We start from the raw sequence: 24,740 nt of genomic DNA on the forward strand, positions 1-24,740 counted from the left end.
CTCTGTGAATGTCTGTGAGGAATTTTCTAGGTTAGGTTAGCTGAGGTGGGAAAACCCATCCTAAATGTGGCTTGCAGCATTCCATGGGCTGTGGACACAGACTGAATGAGGAGAGTACTGAACCCCAGTACTGTCACTAGGCACGTTGTGACCTGCTGCTGCATGTTCCTGCTGCCTTGCTTTTCCCATGATTGAACTTGAACTTTAAGTCAAAACAAAAGCTCCATAAGTTGCTTCTGTCAGATATTTTGTTACAGCAACAAGAAAGGTAACTAATAAAGAAATGGAGATCTTGCTGCGATAAATCCGACCATGTGGTTCAGAAGCTTCTGAAACTGCTTTGTGGGAAGGATGTGAAGGAGTGTTGTGGGTTCCTGGGTCCTCTGGAGCCTGGCCTTGGTTTCCCTGAAGGAGTCCCAGGCAACTGTGGAGACCAAGGTTGTGCATGCCTGACAAGAGTGTGAACATTTGGGCCAGAAAAGTCCAAGAACACTGTAAGCAGAGAGTAATGGGTCATTCTATTCTACTAGGAATTTGGATGGTCAGAATGCTAAGGGAAATTTAAGTGTGAGGCCTTACTTTTTTATAGGGGAATAAGGATTTGAGTAGGAACTGGGCTGGCAAAGATCTGGTTGCATTCTCCCCTTGTCCTGAGAACTTGAGTGAGGTAGTTTACAGGCAATAGTAATTTGTTTGGTGAGAAAATTTTCCAGATGGGGCAGCATTCAGGCTGTGGCATGGCTACTGTTGACCACTCCTAACCGGAACTACAGTGAGAGCAGCAAAGGAAGCAGGAAGATATGAAAAATGTGAAGTTTGGCAAGGGAAAGAATGCTAATCATTTAAAGAAGTTTACCAGGAGAATACTGAGAAAGCAGCTGTAAGTGTGATACAGAAACTATGTGCTCTGCTCTGGGACAATTGAAAAGGTGCCTTGAGGGCAAGACCCCATCCAACGAAGACTCTAACCTGTGAGAATACAAATTCTTCAGAAAGCGCTGGAATGGAGAATATGGAGGAGAATGCCACAGAAGGGGTTCTCTACTCACAAATAGCTGCCTAGACAGTATTTTCACAAATTTAGCAGCCAAATGCACATGGACAGAACTACAACCATGGTACAAGAGGCTCGGAGTGCAATCCAAGCTGATAGAAAAACCTGGCTGTGCCGTCCACTCGTACTGCTTTTGGAGGCATGAAAGATATAAGATGGAGGGGGGTCCAGAGAAATGTGGAGGTCAAGCAATGTGTATCAGGCTTGGAGTCCCTGAGAAGCCACTATGTGAAACCATGAAGGTGAACCCTAAGTTGCTATGGAGACCCCAGGATGTTGGAGATGCCAGAACCTTGGTATGTCTTTTAAAGAATGCTGAGGAGTCGGTTCCAGAGAGAGGCTCTGTGTACCACTGACAGCCGAGCTGAAGGGGCGGGGCTACTCAGGCCCTTAAGAGCAAGGATGGATCGCTCATGAATCAGATACCAGACATGGAGCTATAAGATTCCCTGTTGAGTCTTGCTGGGGTTCAGTCTTGCTTTGGTCTAATTTCTCCTTGTAATGACCCCAGTGCTTTTCTTTTTGGATTGGGAATGTTTACTCTGTGCCATTGCATGTTGGAAAAAAAAATAGATACATCTTTTATGTATTTTGATATGCTAGGAGCTCACAGTTAAGTATCTTGTCTGAGATTCAGAAGAGAGTGCATTTACAGTTTTGAACAATGTCAGGACTGTTGAAGACTATGGGAAAATTTGAAGTTAAACTGAATACATTTTGCATTATGAGAAGACTATGCTCCTATGGGGATATGGGAAGGAACATTATGTGTTAGGCATTTGAGTATCAAGATGACAAGGAGTGGACTTGTGATGGTTAATCTCAGTTGTCAATTTGACAGGATGTAGCATTACTATGGAAAGAAACCTTTGGGCGTGTCTGTGAAGAATTTTCTGGATTGCATTACCGAGGTGGGAAGGCCTAAGTACCTGTGGGCTGGAGTCCTGGGCTGAATCACCAGGCAGAAGCGAGTTGAGCAGCAGCATTCATCGCTCTCTGCTCCTGTCTCATTCTGCTTCCGTGCCTTCTCTGCCTCGTACCCTGGAGAGTAAAGGGAAAGTGGCCCTTCCTCCTTAAGTTGCTTTTGCCAGTTATTTTGTTGTAGCAACAAGAAAGCAGTGAGCATGCTTGTCGGCACAGCACATGAAGGGCTCAGTGTCTGCAGTTTTGCCACGTGGCTGAGACTTGCTCTCACCACCCACCATTTCAAGAGATCTGACCACATGTCAGTAAGCCTGGAGCAGATCAAAATTCAAACTTCCAAGTACAAATCTTATTCAATGTGTATCATTTTCATATTGCGGTAAAGGCAAAGGAAGTAGTAAAGTTTAATAATCACAGGTTTGGGACCTTTTGCCCTATATTAAGAATTGAGTTTTTAACTTTTTGGTTTTTCAAGGTAGGGTCTTGCTCTAGCCCAATCTGAGCTGGAATTCACTATGTAGTCTCAGGCTGGCCTTGAATCCATGGCAACCCTCCTACCTCTGCCTCCCAAGTGCTGGAGATTAAAGTCTTGCGCCACCATGCATGCCAGGCTCATGATATTTTTGTTTTGTTTTTTGTATGTCCCTTTTCCTTGGCCTTGGTTTGCTGCTGTATTACAGAATAAACAGCACGGTCAATTCTGCTGAAACTCCACGGCCCTTCTCTCCCACTGGGTGGCGGCACCTGCACCCAGCAGTCTGCCACAGGTGCAACCCTCACAGGCTGCTGGCTTGAGGCTCTTGCAGCCCTGACCGCTCTGGGCTGCATATACAGGTTGATGGTTGTAGGTCCAGAAGGTTTGGAAAATTCTACCTTAAATAAAGCCAGCCATTTTTATTTGTTTGGAACTTGAAGTCTCCAGGGACTTTACTATGTCCATATTATTTGGGACTTTCCAGTAACTCTCTAGAGGTCAGTCTTCTCTGGGTATTAGATTGAAGAACACTTGGAAGACAAAAGTTTCATCTAATTCTGAAATGCTGAAAGCCGAGTCTTCAGGAAGGTGGGCATGGGAGAAAAGCCATGGTGTCTGAGAGAGTGAGCAGCTATCCTTGTGGGGTCACCTCAAGGGAGCCATGAGGCAACCTGCATTGGTGAGGTGGCCTCACGAAGATAGCTGCTGAGAACCCCAGAGAGCACTGGGTCTTGAGTGCTCAGAAGTCTAGACTTCAGCATGTCTGCATGTGACATGCCACTGGGTCTCTGTCAGGGTAAGAATGACAAATTAAGAGGATCCCAAGGAAAACTGAAGGTATGCATCAGTCAGCGTCCCATAACTGTAACCAATACCAGAGCTGTTATAAAGAGAAAAAGGTGGGTTTCTTGAAGGCAGCAGATTGAGGGGTCTAATTTTTTGATCCACCCTGTTAGCCTGTGTCTCTTGATGGGTGAATTAAGGCCATTAATGTGAGATTTGATTTGATCCCTGTCATGTTGTGGTGGTAGAGGTGTGTTGGCATTTCCATGGAATTTATTTATTTATTTATTTTCTATCTACTCTGGGTTTGGTTGCTGTGATCTGCTTCTTGTAGGCATTTGTGTTTTGGTTATTTGTTTCTTCTCTGTGGAGAATTTCCTGGAGTACTTTCTGTAGGTTTGGTTTTGTGTTCATATAATTGTAAAGCTGAGTTTTGCCATGGAAAGTTTTCCTGTCACCATCTATTGTAAGGGAGACTCTTGCCGGGTAGAGTAGTTTGAGTTGGAAGCCATAGTTTCTTAGAGTTTGGAGAGTTTCATTCTAGGCCCTTCTAGCTTTCAGGGTTTCCATTGAGAAGTCTGAAGTAATTCTGATGGGGTTACCTTTGAAAGTGGTGTGCTGTTTTCCCCCACTGGATTCATAAATCCTAACATTGCCTTGTATTCTCTAAATATTTACAAGTATAATATGTCAAATTACAATTTAACAAAAAAAGGAAGAAAATGGCACATGGTGTGCAATTTACTGCTGGCTCTGGAAGGAGGAATCCTGTGTTGGACAGCGCAAACTCAGCCAAGATGATCGAGTAAGTAATGCCACGTCACATGCTGCTGTTCTTGTAACTGTTTTATTGCAACAGGAGAATCAACACGTTTTACAAATTTAAGGGTTGCAGCAAGGTGTAGATGCATTTCAGACTTTTAATGCCATATGGCCACAGTAAGTAACATGGAAACAGCCAAGTAGAAGTTGGCATTGAGCACTATTTGCAATGCCTTTAGATACTTTGGCTGTGGTGCCTGAGCACCCAGCACAGCCAAGCAAGTACTCCGCCACTGGGCCACACCCCCTGCCTTCAACATTTTTTACAGAACAGTCCTAAATGCAACAACTGTTTAAGTGAATCCTGACAGGGCACAGTACTCTGGGAAACTAAGTAATTAAAGTGTCCCACTGAGTTCCAACTCCTTCAGGCAATGAGGACTCTGAAAACCTGCACAGTCGTAGACAGGGATGAAACCCCCATAAATAACCATTTGGTGCCAGAGGCCACTCTCTAAGAATTGTACCCAACCCCACTGAGGGCCCTGCTGGGCTTCTGGGCCTGAATACTACTAGACACAAGGAGGTGAATTCTGAACTCAGGAGGTACCAGGATGGACATGGGATTTGCATGAAAGAGGCAAGGACATGAGCTGTGTGTGCCGGTGGCTCATCTCACCCTTTCTTCCGGCTTCCATTCTCCCACAGCTCTGAGCGAGCCAGCAGCAGAGGAGCGGATCATCTGCACTAAGCTGAGGCAGGTGCCGTCACAGGCGCAGAGCTGGGGGTTTCTGGAAGTAGGTGTGGTGCTGCTCTTCCAGAAAGGAATGCTTTTTGCATTTTGAATTGATTGCATTTTGAAATGATTTACATGCACTCTCCTGCTTCCTTGGAGCTTCTGAAAAAATGCTGGTATGTCATGGGCGGGATGGGTGGCAGTGGGTGCTGGCAGTCCAGCCTGTGACTTGCTGTTTGGAACTCTTGCTCCCAGTGCTGTGCGCAGTCCATTTCAAGTACTGTAACTTGAGGGAATACTCAGAATATGCGTGGGGAAGAGAAGGCTGGGGTGGGGCTTACTCATGTGAGGAAGGGGAGCTGTAGCCACAGTGTGCATTTCCTCTGAGGCGGCCTATGGAGGTCTCACTCACCTATGTGACTGTAAGTGGGCACTGTGATGACAGGCGGGAAGTGGGGGGCAGGGCAGAGAAGGAAGGTGTGCACGTACAGCCATGTGAGAAGAACACAGGAGGTGGAGGTGGAAGGAAACTGCATAAAGACATCAAAGAGAAAAATGTTCTTTCTTTGGATTAACTGACTGAGCCAGCTCATTTCCTATTTGGGAAGCAGTTTGTATATCCATATAAAAAGAACTGGTAAGTGATCACTGAGCACCAAATGATTTTACAGTTCAGTACTAAAACCACCCATTTCTCTTCTTGAGCATCAGAATTACAGCATATCCTCGGCTAACAGCAGAGGGGAAGGACTGCATGTCCGCGTTACCGCTTTGGCTGCTCCTGGGGAGCTGTGCTCAGCTGGGAGCCGCTCCCTGCAGGTCCCCGCCCGGCCGCCGCTTACACGTGAGCAGCAGCAGCAGCAGCAGCGGCAGGTGCCACAGGCTGCAGAAGAACAGTCTCCTGGAGCTCTTGCGGTCTGCATCCACATAGAAGCGTAAGCCGAGGTAGGAAATGTACAGGTTGATGGGAAGAGAGATGACGGGGAAGGCCCACGTGGTGACGTCCAGGATGGGGGCAGCGGTGGACAGGGCGATGAGGGCCAGGCAGTGGCGCAGTGCCACGCGCCGGCACAGGCTGGGGTGCGTGACAGACATCATGCAGTAACCTCCCCGGGAGTAGTCTTCACGGAGGCCCCAACTCAGGGCATTGAAATGGGGGAACTGCCAGGAGTACAGGATTCCTCCTAGAAGAAGTGCTCCTGTACAGACGAGAAGAGGGACACAGCGTGAACAGACTTCAAAAGGATGCTGAATGTGGTGGCACACACCCTATAACCCCAACACTCTGGAGGCAGAGGTAGGAGGATCACTGAGTTCAAGGCCAGCCTGGGACAGAGTGTGCTCCAGGTCAGCCTGAGCTAGACCTAAAATAAATAAATAAATAAAAAGCCAAGGGGCTGAGAGATTGTTCAGTGGTTAAAGGTGCTTGTTTGCAAAGCCAGTTAGCCCTGGTTCAATTCCCCAGCCATCCATGGAAGCCAGATGCAAAAAGTGGTGCAAATGTCTGGTGTTCCTTTGTAGCAGCAAGAGGCCCTGGTGTGCCCACCCCAAAGTAATAAAGCAAACAAGGAGACTTTCGAAGGAGGGTTCTCCTGGTCCTCGGAGTCTGGCCGAACCTTGGAGGCTGGGGTCCAGGTTTGACCAGCTCACATCCTCTTCTGTCCTTACTCTCTGCCCATCAGGCCAGCCTCAGGGGAGAAGTCAGGCAAGGGGGAGGGGGAAGAAAGGCTAGTTGCTCCAAGATCCTTTGCTGCTGAGTGAGACCCTCACAGGGAGGCTCTGTTACTACAGAGCAGTTAGTGCCGGTGGTCCTGCCCCCTTGGCACCCCGCATAATTCCCCACTTGGTGACAGTAGGGCCCTGTGCACGCACTTGTGAGCACTGGGAGGGGTTCAGTAGTGACTTCGTCCTGCCTGCCTGGGAGGCTGTGCTGGAGCTCCAGCTAGGACTGGCCGCAGCATGAAAGCAGTGCGGCCACATAGGCCCCTGGGCCCACACGCCTCCTGCGGGAGCACTCCCTGCCCGCACTGAGCGTGCCTCTGGGCTGTGCTGACATGCTGCCTATTGTACCAGCAGACAGCCCAAGTTTCCAGGGCAGGAGCTTAGCAAACTCTTCTCACCACTTTCCATTTGGTGTAAGCAGAAAGCACCAAACCAGCGTGTGCTAAATTAGGGCTTAAAATAGGACACTGCAACATGGCTGACTTGAGATTGCTCAGGGAAGGCCTTTCCATAAGTAGTATTTAGGCCATGACCCAATACCTGGATGTGGAACACCACCAGATGCTGGGAACAGTACATTTTTGAGACAGCACAGAAGCTGGAGGGAGGCTGGCAGGCTTTTAAGAGGCAGCTGGCGAGGCACCTGGAAACCAGACAAGAAGGGCATTCCCATAGTGCATAAGAGAAGAGACCGTGGGGAGACGGCGAGGAGGCAGGGTCAGGGAGAAAGCGGGGTCATGAAGGGCTTGGGGTATTTGATCGCTTACTTGATATCCAGCCTGGCATGCCTGTGGCTGTCATACCAGGTGGGTGTACAGACGAACTGTACACATACTTCCAATGCACAACCCTACCATCACTTACATGTACAAAAGAGCATGGAAATTCTCCTTACCCAAGGCTTCAGTAACCTGTGGTCAACTACAGTGCAAAGATATTGAATAGAAAATTCCAGCAATGAGCAATTGGTAAATTTTAAGTGTGCAATTTTGAGTAGTGTGAACTCTCGCAGCCTGCTTGGCTCTCTCAGTAGGTGGCCGTCACCTCATCCGGTGTGCCCAGTGACCATGCTGCCCTCATGCTGAGCACTAAGCACTCTTGGTTCACAGACTGCTGCCAGCCAGTGGCAGGGCCTTGGCCCTGTCTGCAGGTTCAGGCATCAATGAGGAGGCACCTTGGGACATTCTGAGGATGGGGAGGACAACTATCATTCATATTCCCTGTGACCTTCAGTAGTGCCACACAGTGACCAGCACATATAGAAGGATGCTGCTGTTCACACAGAGCAGTCCACACCAGGGACAGTTGGGTTCTCACTCATGTGTCCAAAGATCTGAGCAGGAGGAGGCTTGTTGGAAAGAGGAACCGCAGAAGCGTTTTCCAGTTTATTATGACGAGAGTCCAGATACCAGCTTCAGTGACAAACAAACCCAGGACCTTTATCTTGGCAGGGAGTCCTCTTGGGCAATTAGGAAGTCGAGGACAGGCTGGACCACCCAGCTGCAACTGAAGGAGTCAGACTTGGCCCTGGGCAGCGTGCCCTTATGGGAAATGACAATCATCTCTGGATGTAAGGCACCAAGTGGAGGGAGCTCTGCAGAGGTGCTCAGTGCCCAGGGTGACCTTAAGCTTCCCAAACACCACGTCTAGAGCAGTTTACCCTGCTCCCCCTGCCCCGCTCACCTGTTGCCTTAAAGCACAGGGTTTGAACTAAGTTTGTAGTGATGACAGCCACAAAAACTGGGGACTGACAAGAGCGATTAAGTGTCTTGTCAAGAAAAACACAGCAGAGTTAACATGTGGTGGAGGGGAAGTTTGGGGGAGGGGCAAGAGGGCTGGGGGGGCAGGGAGAGGGTTCAAGGGGAGGGGACAGGAGGATGGGAGGAGGGACTAGGGGGAGGGGAAGAAGACTTGGAGGAAGGAGGGTCAGGGGAGGGGACAGGAGAGTAGGAAGAGGGGTGGCGGGTTCAGAGACCCAAGTGGATTCTGTTCTAGCAATGGCAAAGAAGGAGCAAACAGTGGACTGGTTAGAAGGCTGCCTGAAACGTGGACTTTCTTGTCTTTCTGGAAGCTCTCTTCTTGTGCCAACTGGAGTAGTCTGTGTTGTTCAACACAATTTTTGGCTATGCTTCTGTTTAGAATAACATGCCTTGGAAAATGCCTCATTTTCATAGGAGTAGCATGCTGCTGCTGTCTGCAACAGGAAATTGAATATGGGTTTGGCTAATGTCACAAATGAAAGAGCTTCAGAAATCACAGCTTAGTCTTAATGGATTATAATCAGAAAACCACCACCACACACAGCTCCACTCAGCTTCAACAGCCTCTGCTCACATCAAAGACGGTAAACAAACAGCTCTCTTCATCAAGATCAGGTGAACTGGGACAGGAAGGCCTGAATCAGTGCAGGGCTGGGGTGCACTTCCTGGTGGGGTAGACAAAGCCCCTCTAGCGAATTCACCAGCTCTGCGCACTTCCTTGATTTTCACTGACGCTGTCTTCCCTTACAGCAAACATTGACCACCTGCTCCATAGGGCAGTGTCTGTTCCCAGGGTTCACTGCTACGCTCCGGCCGGGGAGGCAGACAACACACATGGAACTACAGCCCGTGTCACCTCAGGCCTGACAGCAGGGCACCTCGCTCACTTGAGAAGGGAAGGCTTCCTAAGAAGTTTGCAGACTGAGTTTCAACCCAGTCACACACATTTTTCCTCCCTCCTTCCCTTCCCTTTTCTATACAGGGTATCATTCAGCCCCAAATGGCCTGGAATTCAATATTCTCCTGCTTCAGACTCCTGAGTTCGGGGACTACAGACATGAGGTTAATATGTACAGTTTCTCCCTTTTATTTTTTCTTCTTTTTTATGTGTGATTTTTTTTTGTATGTGTGCACAATGCATGCATGCATACACGTATGTATGTGTGTGAGTATGCATAAGTGAACACATGTGAAGGCCAGAGGACATCCTTGGTTGTCACTCACATGACCATTGTCTACCTCCATTGAGATAGATATTAAAGCCTTTCTTCTGAGGGAGGGGAATGAAAGGGCAATTTAATTTTAATTAGGTTAGACTGGCCAACGAGCCCACTATTTCGACCTTTCCAACACCAGGGCTATAGGCACATACTGCCATGGCTGACAACTACAGGGGCAGTGGAGATTGACCTCACGTCCTATGCTTGCAAGGCAAGCTCCTTATTGACAGCTATCCTCTTTGTCCTTCTGCTTCCTTTAAATGGACCTTCTCATTTTCCTTAACTTGTTGAAATTTTTGTAGGTATTTGGCTTAATCTCATCTTGAAGAAATAATCACCTTCTAGTGTATGACTGTATAAAATACTGGAAATCTATGAACTAGGTCCGTACTCCAGGGTGCAGCCTGAGGTCATGAGATAGGAAGCAGTCGGGAATCCAGGTTCCAGGGCATCGCTGACCTCCCTCCCTCCTCAGAAGACAAGGTAGCACCACCAAAGCTGTGTGTGAGCAACTGGAAGGGACGACAATCTAACTATGGGTCCTGCCCACAGCAGTGTCTTCCCGTAACGCTGCAGTTATCTGAATTCCCTTTAAAACATCTAGCAGTCATTTGTTCTCTTCAACAACTAGACTAGGTAGAATTTCACTCATTTCCATCCCTGTCAAAGTTCCAAAATCTTCATCCTCAGTGCGCATCCATCTCTTTGTGGACAAAATAAGGCAATTCTAGCTAAATGGTACCCAGCCAGAGCAGAGAGAGAGGGAGGCGCTGAGCAGGGCTCTGACTCTTGGTAAGGGCTTTTCCAAAGAAATTCCCTTTGGAAATGGAGTTAGTTCAATGGCTTTAGTTTGCTTTCTCTGACTGTCCCCACTGAAACCCATTCACTGTCACTCACCACCCGTACATAGCCTCACAAAGGATAAAGACTCCTAGCTCCAGTGAGCCTTGGTGGCAGGCACAACAGCTCCTCTCTAAACGTGGCTTTACAAAGCTCATCTGTCCCATGGCTGGTCATACTAGTGCTTTCAGGGTTACACAGTTATATAAACTGGCTGAAGGAGAGCCAACCCCAGAGCTTCATGGTCACGGATTTCAAAGCCTTTCTTTTGAGGGTTAACACAAAGGAGCTCGTGAAACAGATCAGCCACAACAGTGCAATGGACTTCTATGGAGCTGCAGATAAAGGGAGGAGAAGGAGAGACCAGTTTATCAACTGCCCAGGAGACAAAAGAACAGATGAAAAGTCCTTGGAAAACAGGAAAGAGAGTGGGCAACACTGCTTGCCCTTGCAGAATTCATTGGAAAGTGACTTGGGAATAATGAGGGCCTATGGGTGAAGCCTGGGGGCACTCCTGTCCCTCACCTTGTTGTGTGCTTCTTGTCATCAAACAGACATCTGTGGAGGCTTCATTTGAAGGGAAAGATGGAGTAGAAGAAGCACAATGCTTTGATCCTGGAAAAGAGGCTCCCTCTCTTACTATTTCCCCAGGAGTTTCAAGCCCCTGGGGATTCTTTCAGAAATTCAAATGCTTTCCACCAGTTTACCTCCAATAGGAAGGCCTTCCCATTTTTATCCCCTGAAATAGTCACCTTGTCACTGGGCAGTAGCTATTCACCGTGCATGTGCATGACGTACCAGGCAGAGGACCCCCCAGAAGCAGCAGCTGAGTAGTGTCTGCCATCTCCCTCAGGAGGCACGGAGCTGCCCTGAGAGCCAGGGATCCCAGGGAACATGTGCAGCACAGAGGAACTGAGCATCCTTCCCAGCTCTTGTCTACAATCACCTCACCAACAGCCTTCTTCTACTACTTTCTTCCACAGCACACCCCTATCCTTTTTTTTTTTTTTTCCTTTGGTTTTTCGAGGTAAGGTCTTACTCTAGCTCAGGCTGACCTGGAATTCACTATGCAGTCTCAGGATGGCCTTGAACTCATGGCAATCCTCCTACCTCTGCCTTCTGAGTGCTGGGTTTAAAGGCGTGTGCCACCACACTTTTTTTTTTTAATCATTGGTTAACATATTATTTGCAAGCATTTCCACAAATTCTTCATTTGTTTTGCCTTTTAGGATGTCACTTATCTTAATTAAGCTGGAGCTTAATCTCACTTGAACATAGATATTCCCTTTTGAGTTTGATTTGAAACTCAGGCAGCATTTTAAAGGAAATCTTTAAAAGTGCTTGGGTTCAACAGTACTGGGCATATGGTAAACCTTCAATAAATATTTGTTGAATGAATAAGTGAACTAATTCCCTCTGGCTCAACTTTTTCTCATCTGGGACTAAAGGTACATAAAGTAAAAAGGTATTTAATGTTTGAAGTTTATAAACTGAGGTTAAAACAATTTTTCTGTTGTTGTTACTAAGGCCATCCATCTACCAAAAGTCACTTCCTGATAAGAGGTCATTTCTGAGACCTGTTTGTAACAGAATGTTTGGCTGACATAATTGATGTTTACCACACAACACCTGAGTTACAAACCAAAGACAACTGACAAATCAACTCTGGAAGACGGTCACCGTGAGGGCTGCAGCAGCCTCCCACACAGCATTTCTTCACATCCAGGCAGATGACAACAAAGAATCTATGCTTGTCTGAGAAGCTGGTGACGAGGCAGAGGAGCAATGGGAAGGTGGCTTTTGTAAGGAGGAGGGGGAGGGGCTCAACCTACATGGAGATAAGCAAAACAGCCTCTGGAGAGCAACACTGTGGACAGCCTAATGCATGTGGCTCCAGGCCCACTGGGGGGAGAATGGCAGCTGGCAGCCACTTATCTGCCAAGACCCCCTTTCAGAACTAGGGCTCTAGCAGGTCACTTCTGTCACTGTGGTCCTTGGTCCCGTGTGTGTGGAATCAAACCAAGTGCTTCACTTCCTGAGACAACAAGCTTCTTAGACTGGGAACTAGAAACAAGCTTCTTGCTCTGCCTTCCTGAGTTTTAGCTGGAAAGCATTTTTAATGTTTCCTGTTAATAGTACTTAAGCATCTAAAAAATAGTAAAATTAAAGGCAAGATAATTAGGCAGGTGGGAGGAAAAGACCCACCTCTGAGGCCCCGAGGAAAGTGGACACAGGTAAAATCCTGGTATAACAACTCCCTTTATAGACAGAGGGGCTTTGTAAGATGAAGGCATTTCCTGCATACAGAGGCAGCCAGCCGCAGCCCGCGCTGCCTTGACATGACAGCCGCAGACGGAGCTACTGGCACTGCAGTTGGGAGAGAAAAGCTGCGCTGCTCACAGTTTTTGGTGCAGCAATAAAACAGCAAGTACTGAGAACAACCGACATTTGTCTAGCTTTCACAATCCCACAACTCCAGTCTGCTACTCTTACATTGTTTACTTCCCCACAAGTCCTACTGCATTCACCCCACGCTGGGAGCAGGGCAGATTAGTGCCTGCCCAGGACTCACCGCCCAGGCACCCACAACAAGGTTCCTCGCCACTTTTGATTTGAAAAGAACTAGCTGTGGGATAAAAGCTCAGCGTCCCATGGGCTATCCCCTTTCACGTTTCATGTCCTTACAAGAAAAGTGGAGGCTGGGTAACCACATCAGTGCTCAATGAATGCCCTTAGGAGGGCCTCACCTGGTCCTGTAGCTGCCACAAAACAACAGAGAGGTCCATGCCAAGGAGGAGAAGGAGCCCTGAGGACAAATCCGTGGCCTTTCTCTGTGGGTCACAGTTACACATACAGCGCTTCAGACACAGCACTTTCTGTACCTACTGTCTTCACACGCTATACGCTATACACCTTCCTCCAATCACACAGCTGCTTAAAGGCAGCAGGATTTACACTTCAGGTACTGGCCCAAGCTGCTTCCCCTTGGATCCTGGCCACCACCTCCTGAGCTCCAGCCAATGCCTTTGCAAAAGTGCACATAGTCAGGGGCATGGAATGTTGGTGCTGGTTGCTTTGTGTTCTGGTTCTTGGGTGGGGCAAAGGAAAGGAGTATGGTTGGCCTGAGCAGTGCTCTAAAGCATATAGCTCTTGTCCATCCTCTGACTGCTGGTGTTAACAAGCTCCTCTTTCAAATGGTGGTCAGACCGATGTTTCACTAACTATGTATGAGAAGTAAGGACCAAGGAAGGCAAAAAGACAAGGGGGTGGAGAGATGCAGGTCTACTCTGGGCAGAATTCTTGTGAGAAGGGCAAGACATAAGGTGTGTGTATGTGGGGGGGAAGGATGTGAGGGAAAGCACCGGGCATGGGAGGAAATGAACACAGGCTCTGAAGGCAGCCTGATTTTCCAGTCCCACAGGAGAAGCTGCTATACTTCTTGCTTAAATAGCCCTAAACTTCGATGCTACTTGCCTGCTTCTAGCACCACCAGGTCTTCTTTGTTTCTGAATGCACCATGATTTCCAGGCCACTCATCTACCATCCCTTCCCTGTCCCACACTGTATAGCTCTGCCACTCCTCCTCTGCCTCCTCGTGGAGTATACACGCCCTCCTTAAGTCAACTGGCCACGGCTTCATCCAGAATCATTGTCAAGTCTATCTGGAGACAGACAGAAAGTCCACACTCTCCCAAGACACCTTGCAAAAGCTCATCCATTACTCATCTGCCTCTTCCAGAAGATGCTCAGACATGGCTTCCATGAGAGGGAGAGGGTTTTAGTCAGTTTTAGGTCAAAACCAGCTTTGGGGACATGTTTGTTAAGGTGGGATACTCTGCAGTGTGCAGCCTGGGCTATGTAATTGAGTGACAGTCTCCCAGCTGTTCTTGCTTCCTTTCATGTGTTGTATGTCACCTTCTATCGCCTCCTTACGGTTACTATAGTTCAGGATGGTGTTTCAAAGACTTCCCTACACATAGGCTTCTCCACAGTCATTAGTACATGGACATTCAAAGAATAAATGGTTTGGAGCTACTCTCTTTGAGGCCATTATGTTTTATTCAGAAGGGCTCCTTCCAGCCATGTTATGTCTCCTAAGATAAGAACTCAGATGAGATATAACCCCTGTACATAACACAGATATTAGAACTTTCTGAAAAATACCATCCATCCCACTCTACGCATTTCCAAAGTATCTAAAAGCTGAAGCTCTTTTTGCATCTCTTTGTGAATTATTACAGTGTAGTTCTTGAACCAGGGGCCTCAGAAACACCTGGTAACTTGTTACATGTGAATATTTTTAACCCTACCTAAGGGGCCAGGCCAGGAACTCATGTCACAACAGCACTTCAAGCGATGTGAATGGGCACCGTGTCTGTGAACCAGTGAGACAGGCTATACCGTGGCCTGTACTGAAGGGCTCTCTCACACACAGGTGGATGGGACAGTTTGAGGCTTCTCTGCTTCTTGGTAGTAGTTTCTACATGAACTTTTGCAATGACAGAAACTGTACTAGCTCTGTATCACTGAAAAAAAAAAAAAAAGAACTACTTATAACAAAAGTAGGAAAGATTTATTCTGGCTCACAGGTCTGAAGGTTCAATCACTTCTGGACCTGCGTCGAGGCAGTATATCAGGGCAGCAGGAGTATGGGGCAGGACCCTGCTAACCCAGAGTGTCCAGGAAGCACAGGGGAGGAGAGGGGCCAGGGCTGTGACAGAGCCTGTCAAGGGCTCACTCACAATGACTGACTTTATCCAGCTAGGCTCCGCCTATAGTTCCCACCATTTCCAGCAATGATAGCAGCAAGGGACCAGGACCTTATTCAACATGCAAACCTTTCTTTGGAAGACATTCCAGATCCAAATCTTAACAAAATGAATGCCCTGGGCTGTTAACACAGCAGCTACTAGCCACATGGGGCTCTGGACATTTGAGCCAAATTTAAGTTTATTTCATTTAAAATTAAATAGCTACCTGTGGCTAGTGGCTACCATCATGGACAGGGCCTGCGAGGAATAACAACACTGTACTAAATTATATCCAACTCAGTCCTTAAAATGCCAGCAATACAAATCCTTAAAATACATACTCCTAGATTCTGTTCTCTTTAAGACAGAAGATCACTGTTCCCTGACTCATTGCCTCAGCTCATTCAGACATATGCTGCTTGCTTTTTGGAAGCAGTTTAAAGCATTATGATGTAAAGTATTATTACTATTTTTGCATAAACTTCATAAGGGTTTAGGTGCATGATATGATCTGTCATAAATCAGAATTCTGGGGTCAGTAAATTAGGTTGTTACTATGGTCCTACAATATACATTTTTTTTCTTTTTGAGACGATCTCTGTTATGGTAGGACACAGCTTACAGCCTTCTTACTTCAGCCTCTGGGATTCCATTTGTGAATTGTTGTACCTGGCTCAATATTATCTTGATTTAAAGAAAATGGGTGGAGAAAAGGTAAAGTGGTTATCATATAAAATTTGGGTCCCTGACACCCATATAAAAAGTATGGTGATAAAAGCTTTTGATCTCAGGGTTGGGAGTGGAAGGAGACAGGATGATCTCTGGGTTTGCTGGATAGTTTAAGTCAGTAATCTCTGGGCTCAGTGAGACCCTATCTCAAAAAATAAGATGCAGAGTGATTGAGAAAGACATTTTACATTAGCCTCAGGCCTCAACACACACAAGCCAAGTACACACATGTACATGCACCTACAAATGTGTGTGCATGCACACACACACACACATTCATTTAAAGACAAAAGTCTTAACATAAGACAATGTCAAAAACTGCCACGGGAACTTCTCGTGGTTATAGAACCCTTCCTGTTTTATACCAGACTCTGTTCTGGTAGATAACGGGTCCTGTTTTACAGACAACTATGCACCTATGTAAACAAAGCGTGGCTTGGCCCTCAGCTGCCCATTATTAATAGATCTGCATATGAATGTGGATTACAGAAGGACTACACTGAGTCATTTGTGGTGGGGCACACCTTTCATCACAGCACTCAGGAGGCAGAGGTAGGAGGATTGCTGTGAGTGGCCTGAGACTACATAGTGAATTCCAGGTAAGTCTGGGCTAGAGAGAGACCCTACCTTGAAAAACCAAACAAACAACAATAAAGACCAAAAGAAGAAATATTAACACTGAACACTTAAAAATTTTTTTTGTTATTAAAGGAGCAGAGGAGATGGCTCAAGTCCCTAGTACCCATGTAAATCCAGATGCACAAAGTGGCACATGCACTTGGAGCTTATTTGCAGTGGCAAGGGGCCCTGGCATGCCCATTCTCAATCTCTGTCTTTCTCTTTCTGTAATCACAAAAATGTATGTGTGTGTGTGTGTGTGTGTGTGTGTGTGTGTGTGTGTATAAAATAAAATTTAGGCAGGCATGGTGGCTCATGCCTTTAATCCCAGCACTTGGGAGGTTTGCCATGAATTTGAGGCCACCCTGAGACTATATAGTGAATTCCAGGTCAGCCTGGGCTACAGCAAGATCCTACCTCAGAAAAACAAAAACAATTAAATATGACTATGTTCACCGAATCCAGGCTGTCCCTCAACAGCAAAAGGTTCCTGCCAGCACACACAGTCCTAAGTGAGAACTTTTGTAAACATTACCTCGCTGGCCTCTGGGGAGCCACACTAACTTGTGGCTCCAATTCTTTACCAGTACATTACTGAAAGTGTGACAAGAGACCCCAGTCCCCGCCAAGGACTGTGTACAACAGTGGCAGCCAAGTTTCCTATGGCTCTGGATCAGACTGCCCTCACCTGCTACCCTGTCACCTCTCTTAGAGCTGTGACCCTCACCTGACCCTGGCTCTACCTGGGATTCCTCAGATAGAAAGGTGGCTTTTGGTGTATTGTTCTTTTATGTCAAGTGAGACGAAATCAAACTGGGATCAGGACTTCTGGCAGAGCACAGGGTGTCTGGGCAGGGTCTGAAGAACCCCCCCCTTGAGCTGAAGCAGTCACTCACTTTCGTCCATGGTCTCCATCTCAAATGTCTGTGCAATTGCTACAGAGCTTCGGAAGGACCAGAGGGACGAGTCCACTTGAGTTACAGACGGAGAGAGAGTTTGGGTCAAGCCGAGGTTAGTGCTCTATGAGGAACAAAGGAGGGGGAGTATGGGTGGGAGTGGGAGGACTGGTGGCCTATGGTGAGCTCTTTGACAATAACCTGTAAACCAAGGTAAAATCATGGGTGCTATCTAGTCCAGCGGTGCCAAACAGATACCCTGCCTCAAAGGACAGAGCTCACTAATGAACCCAGTGCTCTTTCCACCAAGCCATAGGCACCTTACAGTCTTCAAAACAGTAGCTGGGGGGTGGAGGCGGGGATGAAGAGATGGCTTAGTGATTAAGCGCTTGCCTGTGAAGCCTAAGGACCCTGGTTCAAGGCTCAATTCCCCAGGACCCACGTAAGCCAGATGTACAAGGTGGCACATGCATCTGGAGTTCGTTTGCAGTGGCTGGAAGCCCTGATATGCCCATTCTCTCTCTGTCTGTCGCTCTAAAACAAATAAATAAAAATAAACAAACAAAAAAAGGGATTTATTTAAAAAAAAAAAACAACAACAGTACCTAGGGAACAAAGATGAATTGCTCAGTTTTTGTGCTAAATAAAAAGTCATCCTTGGCCAGGAGCTATGGCTCAGTGCTTGCTTACAAAGTCTGACAGCTTGGGTTCAGTTCCCCACTATCCATGTAAAGCCAGATGCACAGAGTGGGGAATACATCTGGAGCTTAGTTGCAGTGGCAAGAGGCACTGGCATGCTTACGGCCCCCTTGCTTGTAAATAAATAAAAAAAAATTTTTTTTAACATGTATCAACCCTTCTGTATAAAAGTCCTTTGGAATGAGACCAGCAGTGTCTTCCAAGCTGAGTCCTTATGATGGCCCCAAATGGCACATATAACCTTTTCTGGGTTAATATGACCCAGAAAAGCATGTGTTGGAAATCTACTTCCCAATGCAGGAAAGTTGGGAGCAGGGCTTATGAGGTAGGCCTAGAGGATCCCAATCTTACGAGTGGATCAACGCTGGTCATGCTAGGGCTTGCGGCTGTGAGCTTGATCTCGTGCGTGAATGTGTATTCTGCCTGTCTCTTTTTTGCCCTTCTTTTGTGGACTGAGTCCAGGGGCCCTTGCTAGATGGTGAGCTCTTAACCTTGGATTTCCCAGCCCCCAGAACTGAAATAAATAAATTCCATTTTGAGTTAATTACTCAATCTGTAGTCTTCTGGTTTGGCACAGACCAGACTAAGATAACAACCGCTTCATCCTCACAACTGCAAGAGGAGAGACCATCATTAGCCAGTGTGGGAGACTGTGGCAGGAAGAGGCCAAGTTCAGTTCCAAGGTCAACAGCTAACAAGGGAAAGCTGGCGCGCCCAGGTGCCTGGCTGCGCCGTGGCTCTGCCTGCTCCGAAGGCTGCTCACTCTGTGGCCTCCCACATGGCTGAGGCTCAGACCTACAGCTTATCATGGTGCAAACAGACACGGAACTTTGAGAATACTGTATTTGTAGATTCATTAAAATCTACCATTTACAGGATATTAAAACCATTCTAAGAGATGATCATGGTAAAGGTGTAATCACATTTGTACTTTTGCCAAATTGGAGTGTATGAGCTTTTATGAAAAGTTTCAGAAATGTGGCTTACAGGGTAATGGTTTATGGCCAACTGCCTTTTGATCTCTCATGTAAAAAATATGTACTTACATATACTACAGGAAACCTCACCACTTCCTTCCTAAGTGTCGGTCAAAACACTAATTACTTGACTAATTAGACTCTGAAACTTCCCTTACAGATGGTAAAAATAAGCTATTTTCACCCCACAAACTCAGTTGTGACATACCACTAAAAAAATGTAGAAGTGTTTCAATGGTTTTATTATAGACAGCATGAACAATTTAAGCAAATCATATAAAAATAAATGAGAAACTAATGAAAATAATCTGTCTTTTCATAAAAGGAGAAAATAACCCTGGTCCTAGGGGAAGGAAGGAGGCTTGCCAGTGAGGTGACACCCATTTAGCAGACGAGAGGCCAGTTCCATATCCCTTCTTCATGAGCTGGCACACTGCAAAGGAACCAGCCTAGTTCTAACTTGATTTGTGGCTGCAGGGACTTTCTTTTCGCTCTGTAGGCAGTCATAGCTGAGGCCATCATGAGACTTCACTTTCTCTCAGGCCTTTTCAACAAGGAAAGTTTGTGTCATGGTCCCCTCAGCTCTGCACTCCCAGGATTTCACACTGCCTAACAGCACCTGCACAGGAATCATTTGGGCAGAACAGAACTGTACTGAGCACTGTGGTTTTGGCAGGACAGCTTCTGAGCAGCGGGTGCCCATGTGTACTCAGGAGACCCATAAGCCCTCACTCTGGCACCCAATCTCCCATCTGCTCAAAGAAGCCACAATGTCGCATCAGGAGACACTCACCAGCATCGAGGCTGCCAGTGGCTGCAGTCCAGCCCATGACAGGTGGGATGGCCCCAACCACAGCTCCAACCCATGTGTTGGCAATGCTGATCCTCTTCAGTGGGGTGTAACAGCAGGTGTACAAGAAGATGTTGAAGATCCCCAGGGCTCCTGTGAGTGGATTCACCCCCCAGGTCAGAAGGGCCACTCCTGGGACAGCACAACAGGTGGCAAAGGACACAGCTAGCAGTGGGCTGGGAGAGAGCAGAGAATACAATGCGATCATGTTCTAATCGAGGTCCGCAGACTGCCCGGAACCCGTGCTAATGCAGAGCTGCAGTCTTCATACCCAGTGAAGCTTTTCCCAGCGGGGAGTCCTTTAGAAAATGTAAAGTCAGCAATGGGCAGCAAGTAAAGACTTTTAGGGGGAGGATAAAGTCCCTTGTATTCCTTCCAGGCTACCAGTCTCCTGGTCTTTACTACTTTCATTCCCTGTTCCTTATAGGATACAGGAAGGACTAAATGAGACAAGGCTACTGTGTGTTAAATAGGAGGCAGTTTTAAGCAAGCTCCTTAGAATACAATAATCCAAAATGATCACTTCTAGAAGCACTTCTACCCATTTACTTATGCTTTATCTTCAATCTAATTAGTGACGATGACTAGCAATAGCCACATGGGTGAATGCCTTCATCTATAGTATACTACAGGCTTATGAGAATCGTGAATATGCGGTGACTGGTGCATTGCAAGTGATCTAACTTGATTGTGGATATTAGATTTTCAGCGAGAAATCTCACAATGTAATACACGTAAAAGAACTCTGCCAAGGGGCTGGCTCAGTGGTAAAGCACATACTGCGCAGGCACGAGGACCTGACTTCGGATCCCCAGAACCCAGGTAAAACATGGGGACTGGAAGCATCTGCCTGTATTCCCAGCACTGGGGAGGCAGAGATGGGAAAAATTCCTAAGGCTTGCTTGCTAACAACACTGGCTGGGTCGGTGAGCTCTAGGTTCAGCAAGAGAACAAGGCAAAGATGACTCAAGACACCCAATATTGCACAAGCGTGGGCCCTTACATATATGACTATGCACCCAGCCCCCACATGTCATGTGTACACAAAAAACCCTATGATGATGATGTGTATAAATAACTCAGTTTCTCAGAGGCCACTTCTCAGTCCAGACAGTATGGGCCCCTATGAAAGACTTTACGAGTCTAGATAAATTGTATCGACGTATCCTTCAATACGTGCTTTATATGCTTACTCAAGAATTTTTTCTTTAGGAAGTGAAAGGTTGCTTAGGCCCATGTTAGCCTGTAGAAGCCACAATGCTTGAGCAGCGTTCACTGACCCATTCAACTCAAGGCTCACAATGTGCTTTCATGGAAATCTCAAGTCACCAGTGAGCAGCTTCTAGCAGCTCTGGTTTGAGTAAATGGCCAGTTTCCATGGTACACACAAGCTTGTACCTCCTATTTTCAGGGCTGCAGGGCTCCCATATGTGAGAAGAACCCTGCTCTGTGAGTCAGCCCCTCCGAAAAGGCTAACTTGTGGGATGATAAGCTCAAAGTACCAAGTGACAACAGGGGACAGAATGTGAGGGCTGGGGCACCTGAAGGAGAATTCCAGTTCAGACTATCACAGGAGGGCATTATTTTCTCCCAGGCCTGTAGCCACCCTGCCAGGAAGACTAAAGAGAGCACAGAACACACAGGTGCCTGTTTCTGCCCTAAGGTACTCATGGCAGAAAACAGCAGAGGCCTGAGTGAATTTCCACCCGTCCACCACTGGGCTGCCTCATCTGGACCCGTTGTCAGCTACCTTGGAAGCTGTCACTCAGGTATCCTCAGTCTTCCAGACCGTCTTGTCTTTTCTTCATGTTCATCCTAACACTTCTCCTTATTGGTACCTACTGGCTCTGCTCCTGCCAGGAAAGGCCCTGGAAACATGCTGGTCGCCTCATTTCAGAAGGATGGCTTAACAGTGCCAGTGCCTAGCTGGGGTTGCTGTCCATCCTTGTACCTCCTTATACCTTAGTGGGCCCTGAACTGGTCTCCAACCTTTTGAAGGCTCTAACTTCACTCTTGCTCCCAACAGATTCCCTTCCTTCTTACATAGTAGTGACAAATGTTTGATCTAAAACTGAATGTTTAAAAATGTTTTAAAGACAGATTCTACTCTTGCTCTTCGATAATTTCCTCCACAATCTGAATTTTATCTTCTATCTACTGACCTCATACATTTATTTTTGTTTTCCCCAAGCTAAAATACTGTTAACCTGGTCTTCAAGACCCCAATGCAGTGGAATTCACACACCTTAGTTACCTCCACCTCCATATCCTGCAGCTTCCTAGCTGTCATTGCCCTTTGAATCTTATTCTCGAATGTGAATTCTTTACAGTAGTGACAGTGTATCCTGGGACACGGAGCTGCCCAGCTTTCCGACACAGCACATGTCCCAGATGGACGGGTAGGAGGCCGCCCCAGGGCTGCCTCTCATGTGCCTAGAAAGGAGCTTGCAAATGGCTAAAGAGAAGTGGGGTACATCTGTGCTACTCTCCCACTAAGGTCGTCCACAGTTTCTAAGAAGAGGTCTCCCCCACATGGAACTCTTAAAAAGCTAGCTTTATTTTGGGTGGGAGAAATATGTGGCTCATAAACACATTTATTTTTCCTGAATTGGCCCTTGTGTAAAAAACAGGGGTGGGGGTGTTCCCTTCTTCTCCAAGGTCTGTGGAAGCTAGTTGGACTCAAAAGAATTAGTGTTATGAAAAGCCCTTTCAGAAAAGCACACGTGAATTTAATTTATCAAGATAGGCAATTCTGGGTGGAAGTTTAGTTTCTGACCTGTGTTAGAATCACAGAAAATCACAAGACTCAATTTCGGCATTGAAGTCAATGTGCTCAGGGGCATGAATGAGAGCCGAGGAGGTTGACCAGACACGTAAACAGAATGGAGATGTTGACCCAGGATGCTGTCCTGTGCCACAGAACCTGAGACAGGGAGAGGCTTGAACTGGCAGACTGCAGTGCGGCAGTGTTTTCTCAGCGCAGGGGCAAAGGCGCTCAATTTCCAGCTGGGATGACTACTTTTCAGCCATGTTGCATTTTCCCAAAACTTTCATAGCAATATAAGTTCAATTCAGAAAATCTGCTACTATAAAGCCGCAAAGAAGAGTTATTCATAAAAACATACTGGTTCACATCTTTCTAGCCTTTAAAAATATTATATCTACTTTAAAATAAATGAGGACATCACTTAATTTCAACTCATCTTGATAATTTCTTCATGTCATTAAGTATTTTTTACATCATCAATAGCTACATAGTGGTTATTCTGTGGGTACATGAAAATTATTTCAATTAACATACTCATTTTTGGATGTTTGGTATCTTTTCCTGTTTTAAAAAATTAAAAATAACGTTGGGAGACTTTTGTTCACAGTTCCAATTAAGGTAAATTCTGAGAATAACTTCCTAGATGATGTTCTGTCCAATGACAGGCGCTGGTTTTGTTGTATGTTTGGAGAGAGAGCCATCGTTATTGCTCAGACAAAGCCCTGAACTGGCAATACTGCCTTGGCCTCCTGAGGGCATATGCCATGGCCCTCTACTACTGACACAAACAGATTTTAAGGGACTGCCCACATATACTCCAGCTTATACTGCACTCAGACTGCATAGAGGAGTTTCCAGGACCTATACTAACACTGGGTATGGTGAAAAACAAAGAAAAACAATATTAAAATTTCCCAATAGGACAGATGAAAAGCAATATTATAGGTCTCAAAAAAATCTTAAAATTAACAAAGTAAAACAAGTTTGAGATAGTATTATTTTCACTTTACTGATGAGAAACAGACTAAATGCAAGTAAAATATCTTGGCAGAAGGACCTCTATTTGAATTTATTTGTTGGCTCATTAATTTAATTCAGAGTTCCCCACTGGCAAGTGAGGTATGCTGCTGTAATATGACTTGCCTATCTCATTTCCTGGGTCTGCTGGGATCTGTCATCTGGGGAATGGCTTCCTGTGTTATGTCCCTTCAGTTTTCCTCATTGTACATCTATTCATTCCCTGACACAAACACAGCAAGGAAGCTCTAAGTGTGTGTGGGGGGGGGGTGAGAAAAGGAGAGATGCGTATTATGACATGGTGAGAGGACAGAAGTGGTCCCTGCTCTGTGGTCTTCTGATAGTGACCTATGCAGCAACAAGTGAGTGCATTTCAATATAGGAAATAGGACAACGTGGGACACCTATCCTGGTGGGCTTTGTTAGGAGGACTTACAGGAAATGTTGCAAGGAGAAGCTTAAACAGAGACTTGATGCTTGGATGGGAGATGTGGAGCACGGGGTGGACGGGCTGTAGGACAGCTGTAGGACAGTGGGAGCAGTGGGGACAAGCAATGTAGGCAGCGAGGGCACTGGCAGCAGTGGGAACAATGCAGCCACTGGGGACCATGAGGTCAGTGGAGCAGTGAGACAATGCAGGCAGTGGAGACAATTCAGGTAGTGAGAATAGTGGGAGCAGGGGACAATGTGAGGGCAGCAGGAGCAGTGAGGGCAGTGGGAGCAGTGGGGCGGTGGGCAGTGTGTAAGAAGGCAGAGCGGAGAAGCACAAGAAGCTTAAGCCCTCTGGGTGTACAGTGGATGAGGTGGAAGGTGAGAACCACTGCCGGGAACCTTGGGAGACTGGATGTAGCTGAGAACCACTGCTAGGAGCCCTGGGAGACTGGATGCAGCTGAGAACCACTGCCGGGAACCCTGGGAGGCTGGATGCAGCTGAGAACCACTGCCGGGAACCCCGGGAGGCTGGATGCAGCTGAGAACCACTGCCGGGAACCCTGGGAGGCTGGATGCAGCTGAGAACCACTGCCGGGAACCCTGGAAGGCTGGATGCAGCTGAGAACCACTGCCGGGAACCCTTGGAGGCTGGATGCAGCTGAGAACCACTGCCGGGAACCCTGGGAGGCTGGATGCAGCTGAGAACCACTGCTGGGAACCCTGGGAGG

At 46.9% G+C, this 24,740-nt stretch overlaps 1 protein-coding gene across 1 annotated transcript in view; it reads right to left on the minus strand.

Annotated features, from left to right (window-relative positions):
* Positions 1–4,067: 4,067 nt before the first annotated feature.
* The window catches only part of LOC101602722 (protoheme IX farnesyltransferase, mitochondrial), a 135,967-nt gene continuing 115,294 nt past the window's right edge, over positions 4,068–24,740 (minus strand). The window contains exons 6-7 of the mRNA XM_004663111.2: positions 19,740–19,972; positions 4,068–5,933 (exon numbers count right to left, since the gene is read on the minus strand). Of these exons, the coding sequence (XP_004663168.1) occupies positions 5,530–5,933; positions 19,740–19,972 (637 nt within the window). The 3' untranslated portion in view covers positions 4,068–5,529. The remainder of the gene's footprint in view (positions 5,934–19,739; positions 19,973–24,740) is intronic.

Source organism: Jaculus jaculus, chromosome 12, assembly GCF_020740685.1.
Source record: "Jaculus jaculus isolate mJacJac1 chromosome 12, mJacJac1.mat.Y.cur, whole genome shotgun sequence".
Taxonomy (NCBI): Eukaryota; Metazoa; Chordata; class Mammalia; order Rodentia; family Dipodidae; genus Jaculus; species Jaculus jaculus.